At 40.5% G+C, this 10,330-nt stretch overlaps 2 protein-coding genes across 2 annotated transcripts in view; one reads left to right on the forward strand and one right to left on the reverse strand.

Moving 5' to 3' along the window:
- Positions 1-1,849, reverse strand: part of TSGA10 (testis specific 10) — a 125,121-nt gene extending 123,272 nt beyond the window's left edge. Inside the window, exon 1 of the mRNA XM_045550209.1 lies at positions 1,633-1,849. The gene's annotated coding sequence lies outside the window, so the exon portion shown is untranslated. The remainder of the gene's footprint in view (positions 1-1,632) is intronic.
- Positions 1,850-1,932: 83 nt separating this feature from the next.
- Positions 1,933-8,952, forward strand: LIPT1 (lipoyltransferase 1). The gene is made up of 2 exons (XM_045550211.1): positions 1,933-2,028; positions 7,773-8,952. Exons 1-2 carry the CDS (start codon positions 1,958-1,960, stop codon positions 8,893-8,895), a joined length of 1,194 nt encoding a protein of 397 aa, XP_045406167.1. The 5' UTR covers positions 1,933-1,957; the 3' UTR covers positions 8,896-8,952.
- The last annotated feature ends 1,378 nt before the right edge of the window (positions 8,953-10,330 follow it).

A 10,330-nucleotide genomic window follows, 5' to 3' on the forward strand; every position in this document is an offset into this window, starting at 1 on the left:
GGGACCGAGGAGTTGACAGTGAGGCTGGATGAAAACTAAGACAGGGTAATGTCAAAGTTGCTCACAGGAGTTCTTCCAGGTGCAGGTAGTCAACTGAATAGTCAGATAAGAACTGAAAAGTCCATTGACTCTAGGAGCATCAATGTCACAGCGACCTTAGCAAAAGGACTTTTGCTGGAATAATGGGGAAAAAAAGCCATTTTGGAGTATGTTAAAAATGAATGAGAAGTGATACTGGATGTGTAACGACTCTTTCAGGAAGCTTGGCTCTGAAGGGTAGCTGACAGGATGAAAAGTGGAAAGATAAGTGAGGTCACTAAAGGACTGTTAAAATGGGAGAGAATACAGCATATTTGAGTATCACTGGAAAGGTTCAGTGGAGAAGCTAAACAAGTAAAAGTAAAAATAATCAAGGGACAGAAGTCTTGGAGCAGGGAGGACAGAATGGGATTCTCTAAAACCACTTCAGCAGGAAATAAGGGGAAAAAATCTGATTTGTACCACCTCAGATTTCAGAGAAATGGAATTTAGAAAAAAAGCAATATAAGCAGAGAGCAACAATATCGTGTAGCTATTATGAATGATAACTAGGAAAATTCCTACAACAATTAACTCTGAACAGAATCCATTCCCACCTGCATAATACAAGAAAGAAAGAGTAGCTCAGTGACCTCAAAGATATAATACTAAATAAATGAGGAATCATTGTGTCTTTATTGTAGCTTTCTGTGAAGCCCTGGTCATTTACCCTATCAGCATCACCAAACTATGAACACTGGAAGCTTCTTACTCCAAGAGGCAAGTCTTGGTGGTTTCTACTCTAACTGAATGAGACTGATTTCTGTGAAAGACTGAAAAAGATGATCACAAATTCTTTGGGTTCCTCTCATCAAGAGGTGAGGTCGGTTATCCCATCCCTGAACTCTGGGCTGGCTTTGTTGTTTGGGCCAATAGAGTGAGGCTGAAGCGCTGCTTGGAGGTTAGGCCTTAACTAAGGTGCCCCAGCAGCCAGCGACACCAACTGCCAAAGGGTGAAGAAGGCCATCTTGGACTGCCCAGTTCAGCCAACGCTTGCTGAAAGAAGCCACATGAATAAGCCCAGGTGAAACCAGCAGAGGCATCACCCAACTTTAGCACATATTGTTAGAGATAGTAAGTCGTTGTTTTAAGCCACTAATGTTTGAGGCAGTTTGTTATGCAGTAATAGTTAGCTGAAACTATTACCATGCTACCTTGTCTGCTGGGGGAATTTCCCACCTGGCTGAGCCGCAGGGCTTTCTTAACAATTGCAATGAGGGATATCCCACATGGTAATGATCACTAGCCTTAACGTTTTCTGATCCACTCCGTCTTACTTATTACCATCTTTGTATTGCGAATATCAACGTTTATTCCTTTAAATGCAATTCGTCTTTCAAAACTGATGTGAATTGTCTCACCTTTCAAGTGGAATCACCTGCCATTTGGACTATGAGGAGGTAAATAAAGACCCAACAGAATGCCTACATGCTCAGTAGAGTATTTGCTGGTACTGCTGCCCGACGTGTGACCTGGCTGCTTGGGTTTCTAAGGACTCCCCCTAAACGCGCTCCATGAAATGCCTCCCCAACCTGGCACACTCGCCTCTCCTACCTTCGCCCCGGGGTGGCCATTATCTCTGAGGGGTCACGCGGGGAACTCCCATCTGAACTGGAACTTTATGACTTTCGGTACATGGCCTGCGTCCCTGCCTCGAAGCCGCTTCTGCGTTGGCTAGACCTGCCCCAAGGCCCCTTAGGAGCCCTGCGGCCGGGCGGCACGCAGCGACCCCGCGGGCCCGACGGCGCCCGGGCGGCACGCAGCGACCCCGCGGGCCCGACGGCGCCCGGGCGTGCTCCCGGCGTAGCCCCGCCTCCTCGCGGCGCTTCCGGCGGCCGGGTCTCAGGGGGCGGGGCCTGGTTGCGGGCCTGCCTGCCGCATGCCGGGGCACGTTGCAAACTTCTCCCGCACGCGTCCGCAAGAGGCCGTGGGCACGACTGGAAGCAGCAGGTGGGTGAAGCGGGAAGCGGGTTTAACTGAGATGCTGCGGGCTGTGGCCGGCGGCCGTGAGCTCCGGTGCGCGGGCTGGTTCCCTCGGGCGGCGGGCTGGGACCTGAGGCCCACCGCGGCCGGTGCTGAAGGCTCTGCAGTTTGCCCTCAGCACTTAGAACGACCTAATTTCACTGTTAGGAACGGTTGATCCCGAACACAGGAGGGAGAGTAAATAAACCTTGTAAATCAGGTTGGATGCCAGCTGTGTGCACGCCCACAGAGAGGCAAAAAGACGAAGTAAAACATAAAACATGCACACGACCATAATTAGGTTCTGGGTAAGTTATGTATTGTTGGGGAGTAGGGATCAAAATAGCGTTTTGCTAAGGTTTTATGAAGAAGCTGGGCCCGCCTAGAAAGATAGATGGAATTGTTCTCTTTTCTTTCTGTTGCGTGATGGAGAAGCATGTTTGGCAATAAACTGTCCCCAAGAACATGGAAATAAGAATGTCTTCTGAGGAAAAAGTATAAAATTAGTAATTAAAGGGTGAGAGTGGAGATATGCAAAGTAATTTTGAAGAAACAAAATTTTACGAGGCCTTCAAAGGCTTGACACTATGCTGACAACTAAAGAAAGAATGTGTATCATTCAGCTGGGGTCTGCACTGCTAGTGGAGCGTAGGATAAAAAAAGAGAGGCACACCTGTCCCAGCTGAATCGAAGCCTCCCCTAGGTGAGAGAGGGTATCCCGGCGTAAGAGTAGGATCTCTCCCGGGCTCTCCGGAGTTGAGGAGCTCTTTTCCTCAAGGCCCATCCTATCAGACATTGAAATAATATAGCTCAGTCCTTTTGTTTTGATTATGTGTTCACCAAGCAAACTTCTGCTAAGTTGGTTTGTCAGTAGTCCTACAGTGAATAGTTGGACAGGCTTATCTGAATATCTATTTGATGGCCTATAGTTCTCTTTGTAAATTAGTAAACTGGCATTCAGGTTTTTTAGACATCCCTTTGGTTTCACTTTTTCTCACTATTTGTGTTATTCTTTTTCATCCTTCAAGGCTCAGTTGAAATGCTACATTCTCACTGAGGCCTATGTATTGGTTTATGTGTTCAAGTGCCTAGAACAGTTTCTGGCACATAGCAGGTGTTCTACCTAACTTCTCAATCTTTGCTTACATGTCACATTTTTAATGATGCCTAGCCTAACAATCTTGTTTAAAATTGCAACGTAGGCCAGGTGTGGTGGCTCATGCCTGTAATCCTAGCACTCTGGCAGGCCCAGGTGGGAGGACTGCTTGAGCTCAGGAGTTTGAGAACAGCCTGAGCAAGAGTGAGACCCCGTTTCTACCAAAAAGAAAAAGAGAATAAAATAAACCAGCCAGGCATTGCAGTGTATGCCTGTAGTCCCAGCTGCCCGGGAGACTGACACAAAAGGATCGCTTAGAGCCCAGGAGTTGCAGCTTACAGTGAGCTACAGTGATATCACTGCACTCTACCCAGGGCAATGGAGTGAGACTCTGTCTCAACAAAAAAATAAAAATACAAAAAATATATTAAAATTGCAGCCTAATTCCTCTCACCTATACTTTTCCAATCCTCCCTTTCTCAGCTCTACTTTTTCTTATAACCCTTATCGCCATTATTTATTTGTCTCATTTTGAATCCCAAATGTCAACAACAATATCTGTCATGTTGTAGGTGAAAAACTTGTTGAATTAATGCCTTGTTGTGTTTCATTCACACTGTATATACAATGCCTGGATGAACAGACATTTTGAGCACTGTTAAAATACATGCATTGGATCAATACATGAATTGGACCAATTCTGCAACTCTACAAAGATTGGATTTTTTGCCAAAGTCAGTATCTTGACTATAGTTAATTTATCAAGGTAAATGCCACGTTGGTGTGTCTTGGTTAGGAATCCTTGTACACTTGAAGGAATACATGTTATATGACAGGAACAGTATGCACAAAGGAATAGAGATGGAAAGGGAGGAAACTTATAACAATTATTATTGTAGCACATATTTGCCAGACATGAATGCTTTATGCATATTAACACACTTAATGCTCTCAGCCATTCTATGAGGTCTGAGGCAACAGAAGCAGTTAGAGGTTAAACTACTTGCCTAAGGTTATTTAGTTAGTAAGTGGCAGAGCCAGGACTAAAATTTAAGCTCTTCTTTGCTATCCTGTCACATTGCATATGCAGACAAGAGTGAGAGCCTTAACCTTAGGGAAAGATATTTCACAAGGTCTTTGAGACCCTCCGCATCCACAGACACTATCGAGTTTATTGTCCACAACACCTATTTGTTACTGGTTCTCCCTTGGATCACAATGAACAAGATCCCTTTTGCTGTCAAAGGCTGCCTTCCTACCTGAACTCTGGATCTGAACACCACCACTTTCTGAGGGACTTCACTTCACCGATGTTGCCCTCTCTTGCTCTGCTGACTCTCCTACCTGCCTCTGAACATGCTAGGTCTCTTACATCTTAAATCCTCTCCTAACTCCACATTCCCTTCTAACTACTGCCCTAGCTTTTCCACTTCACAACTAGAATACATTCATTTAGGCCTCTGATTTACTCAACACATCTGGTTTTTGCCAAGATCACTAATAACCTTCTTGATGCTGTTTAACAGATCCATTCAACCCTCATTTGCACAATCTTGAGCATTTGGCACTGTTAAGCATCTTGTCTCCTTGAAGCCATAATACCATATTTTAAAAATTTATTTCTTTTCTTCTATTCTCAGCTTTCTTTAGGAGCTCTCCCTCCTTTCTCTACATATCCCTTAAATGTTTGCTGCTCTTCAGGGTTTTATCAGAATTGTGTCAGAGGCTCTTATGTCCTCTCACTGAACTAACTCTGGACAATCTAGTCCCCTACCATGGCCTGTTACCATCTATTGAACTTTGTCCCATTGGCTGCTCGATAATCATTTGACAGTTCAACACAGTCAAAATGAACCAATTGTCTTCATCCCATACCTCCTCTTCCTATGAAACCTGTCCTAGGAAATTTCACCTCTTTCCATCTCTTTGCCAGGCCAGAAATCAAGGCATACTATTAATAAAATGGCTAACCCATATTGTGTACTTTCTGTGTGCCAAGCACTTTACATGTATTAGCTCATTTAATACCGATAATATGAAATGAGTCCTGTCATTATCCACATATTACAGATAAGAGATCTGAGGCATAGGAAAGTTAACTAATTTGCCTTAGGTCATTCAACTGGCAAAGGACAGAGTTGAGATTTCAGTGCTGGCAGTCTGGTTTAGGCTTATAATATCATGAAGGATGTGATCCTTGACTTCTCTCTCTCACCCTCATTCAACCAGTAACCAAGTACTGTACATCCTCTATGTTTAGGTGATGTCTGTAAAGTGTAAATCCAATCTTCCACTTTCTTAAAACTGTTCAGCACCTCCCTCATGGCTCTCAGGGTAAGGTTCAAGCATTTAATATGGATTTTAAGCCTTTTCATGATTGGACTTCTATTGCTCCTGCCTTCTGATCTCCAACTCACCATTCTTGCCCTTGTAAGTACCAGCCAATGGAATTAAATTCTTTGCATGGGTCTTGTCTCCTTTTCTACTATGCTGTTACACATTGTTGGAAACTTTTCCTTACCCCTTTTATGGCTCAATTTCAATGTCACTTCCACTAATTAGAGGGTTAGATGGCTCTCTCTAATGTACTTACACCTATCACAGCACTTATGACACTATATTTTAATTATTACCTTACTTGCTTTTTAGTGTCTCCCACCAGATTGTGGAGATACTAAAAGTTCCTTGAAGGCAAGGACTAGTCCACCTTCTTAATACCTTTCATATCCATTCCCTTCTTTCTCTCTCTGCTACCCTACTTCATTATCACTAGCTTAGACAACTGCATTAGTCTATTAACTATGCTCCCTGTTCCTAGTCTAACCTTTGTTTAATCTATGCTCAACACTGTAGAGGCAGTTTTGTAAAATAGCTGACACTTTCCTGCTTAAAACACTTCAGTGGATCCCAACTGCCTTTTAAAAAGACCAAATATTTTAGGATTACGTGAATTTGTCTCCTCCCCTCCTTGCTACCTTGTGACTAGTAGGCACTCCATAATTATTTGTTGAATAAATGTAGAACTGTATCAAAGTTAGTCAAACGGAACCAAAGACAGAGATTAACCAAAAGTAATGCAATCTGGGTGCAGAGGCTTCCTAGGGCAACGTAGCCATAAACTTCAGTGGAGCTAGACTAGTAACTCTTTCCTTTAGGAGGGAGTCCCCAAAACATGCCTTACCACTAGATGACTCTTTGCCTTTGCACATGCTTGGAATACGCTACTCCCATCTACCTGGTAAACTGTCAGATTTGGAGACTCAGTTCAACTATCTAGTCTTCTGTTAAACCTCTCCAGACCAGCTGGGTGTGGTGGCGCATGCCTGTAGTCCCAGCTTCTCTGGAGGCTGAGAGGCAGGAGGATCACTTGAGCCCAGTAGTTTGAGGCTACAGTGAGCTATGATCCTGCCTGGGTGACAGAGTGAGACCTTGTCTGTCTAAAAAAAAAAAAACAGAAACTCAAAAACTCTCCAGACATTTCTAGACAGAGGGACTGTAAATTGGTTCAACTTTTCTGTAGCATATAACAAGAGTGATAAAAATATGAAGACTCTTTAACCTCGGAATTGCACTTTTAGACATTACTTAACTAAAGAATTTGGCTTATAGACTTTAATAACCCATTCCCAGTTCTTCAACCTAAAGGAAAATTACAAACATCTTAAGAAATAGAATAGAATGGTTTATTTAAGACCATAAGTAGTCAAAATAGTTCATTTTCATAGCTAGTATTTTCAACTTTTTGCCACTTAATATTTCACTAGCAATGCTAACATGAATAATGTGTAAAGGGTCCACATATAATGAATTTGTTCATAGCCTTTCTATATAACCGTACATACTCCAGTTGCCTCTCCTGACATCAGGGCTTCATCCTAATTTGATATTGATCTAAATAAAAGTTATGCTGCCAGCAAATCATATATCCCAAAGTCAAATAGGAATTATTTTAGAAGTATTGTAAAGACATAATTAAAGCTTCCAAAGAGATGTTCTTGAATATATTGTTAATAACAGAAAAACTAAAAACAACCTAAAATTACAGACTAAGAGACTGATTGAGTAAACTGGTGTATTTAACAATGGAATATTATATAATCATTAAAGCTGATGTAAAAATATTTAATGTTGCCTGAAATAACAGGATGATTACACTTTTGGGGGAGAGAGTGTGAGTGTGTGTATATGTATACATGCACAGAAATAAAATGGGTATACACCAAAATGTTAATTGTTATTATCTCTAGGTGGTGGGATTATGGATGTTTTTACTTTCTTCTTTTTGCGTATCTGTATTTTCTCATTTTTCTCAACAAACATGCGTTACTTGTGAATTCAGAATCATTTGTTTGGGTTTGATATATATTACATAATATATTTGCAGCAGACTTGTTTGAAAAATACGTGCCCTTATTCCATTTCAACTGAAATTATTTAAAATCTGTCTTCCTTTACTGCCTTTGAATATTCTGTTATAGAGTTGCTAAAGACTAATGGTAAAGCTAAAAGGCAAGAAAAGCAACTCAACTAGATACTTATAGAATTAGATATTTAGATTAAGTAATAATTGATTGCTAGAAAATAGAGTTTAATTTTTCCTTTTTCAATGAATTAATGTTTGTCTTCCATTTTTAAGCATGCTGATTCCATTTTCAATGAAGAATTGCTTCCAGTTACTTTCTAACTGCAAAGTCCCAGCAGCTGGCTTTAAAAACACAGTAAAAAGTGGGCTTATTCTACAGTCGATTTCCAATGATGTTTATCAAAATCTGGCTGTAGAAGACTGGATCCATGACCATGTGAATCTACAAGGCAAACCAATTCTTTTCTTTTGGAGAAATTCTCCCTCTGTTGTAATTGGTAGGCATCAAAATCCTTGGCAGGAATGTAACTTGAATCTAATGAGAGAAGAAGGTATAAAACTGGCTCGGAGGAAAAGTGGAGGAGGAACGGTCTACCATGATATGGGTAATATCAACTTGACTTTCTTTACAACCAAAAACAAGTATGATAGAATGCAAAATCTGAAATTAGTTGTGAGTGCTCTGAATGCTGTCCAACCCCAGCTGGATGTGCAAGCTACCAAAAGATTTGATCTTCTACTTGATGGACAGTTTAAAATCTCAGGAACAGCCTCTAAAATTGGCAGGACTACTGCTTATCACCATTGCACTTTATTATGTAGTACTGATAGGACCTTCTTATTTTCTTTGCTAAGAAGCCCTTACCAAGGGATCAAGAGCAATGCCACTGCCAGCATACCTTCCTTAGTAAAAAATCTTTTGGAAAAAGATCCCACTCTGACCTGCGAAGTACTGATGAATGCTATTGCTGCAGAGTATGCTGCTTATCATCAAATTGATAATCACATTAACCTAATAAATCCAACAGATGAGACACTGTTTCCTGGAATAAATAGCAAAGCCAAAGAACTACAAACTTGGGAGTGGATATATGGCAAAACTCCAAAGTTCAGTGTAAATACTTCCTTCCATGTGTTATATGAACAGTCACCCTTGGAAATTAAAGTATTCATAGACATAAAGAATGGAAAAATTGAAATCTGTAATATTGAAGCACCTGATCATTGGTTGCCACTGGAAATATGTGACAAATTAAATTCAAGTCTTATTGGCAGTAAGTTTTGCCCAACTGAAGCTACCATGCTAACAAATATATTACTTAGAACATGTCCACAAGACCATGAACTACACAGTAAATGGAATATTCTCTGTGAAAAAATTAAGGGAATAATGTGATTCCAAGTAAATTTCTTAATACTGACAGTTTCAATTAGAAAATAAAATTTCTCATACACGTACATTGTATGTCTCTTTCAGTAACTTCTCCCCATCTGAAATTGTTTGTCACCTATCCTTGTCCGTATTTTCTACTGACCTCTAGGATACTCTATTTCTTTTCTTCATTGATTTTAATACCTGGCACATACTTATATTTCTGCTCCTTTTTACTGTCTTGGGGATGTATATCATATTAGACACTATGACCTCAGAGTGTTCTTTGTTTTTCTTACCTCTAAGGAGTATAACCCAGATTTCTTATCACCTTTCATATCTTAAACTTTAAAAGTCTCCCTTTTTAGTTATATTTTCTTAGCTTTCCATTCCATCCTACTAAATCAAGCCCAATGCACTTTTCTAAGCCCTCAACCCCTCATTAATCTCTCCTTGCTTTATTTTCCTTCTACCCCAGCCTGAATTATACTGTAAATATACTGTTCTTTATCTTACCAATATTTTCATTTGCTTCTCCCCCTAGGCCTTCTACCATAGCCACTTTTAATTTTAACCTAAACAGTTGATTTCTTACTTTTTCCAGCAGGCAACGCTGGTGGGGGGCAAAAATCTCATGCAGATTAGCCCAATTTCATATTTATAATTTTCAATTTACGTATCTTCTTTCTCTTGGTGTCAGATTCATTTCATCTCTGATTGACTTCCTCTTATTCTTAGAAGGGCTTATTCCTAAATGTTTCCATTCTTCTCAAGCTCAGAATTCCACTACTCTTGTCACAAACCTTGATTCAGAATTTGTTGAGAGTTGACTTCAGAAATGAGCCCTTCTAGTCCCAGTGTTTTCTACTTCAACATTTCTCTTTTCATTTAGTGTCAGAGAAGGAAATAGCTCCCTTTCCTTCAAGCTAATCCCTCTATTTTTACCCTGGATTTTGTCCACTCCTGCCTGTGTTTCGGCCTTAAACCATCACTTATATATCTTCCTTGTGTTTTTTTTCTCTCTCTACTTTTACTGGATCCTTAAGTATAGTGAATGAACATATTCACGTCTCCCCTTTCACAGAACTCTCCTGCTTAAGATTCCTTTTCTCTCCATTGCCAAACTTCTTCAAAGAGTTACATCGCTGTTAGCCCTTTCCTGTCTCTACAGTTCACTCATTCACATACTCTTTATTTCTACATACTTACTATATATTGAGTGCCTCCTATGTGCCAGGCACTGTGCTAGTAGTTGGATGTTCATGGTCAGTGAAAGAGATATGGTCTCTGACCTCAGGAATTGACAGTTTAGTATAGTGGCTTTCAAACTTTTTAAAAACTAGAGTGAAATTGGAATAAAAAATATATTTTACATTGTGCCCCAGTGCACACACACATTCATATATACCTAACAAAGCTTCACAATACAATGTTTATCCTTCACTATTTACTTCTCTGA

This window comes from Lemur catta, chromosome 4 (assembly GCF_020740605.2).
Source record: "Lemur catta isolate mLemCat1 chromosome 4, mLemCat1.pri, whole genome shotgun sequence".
NCBI lineage: Eukaryota > Metazoa > Chordata > Mammalia > Primates > Lemuridae > Lemur > Lemur catta.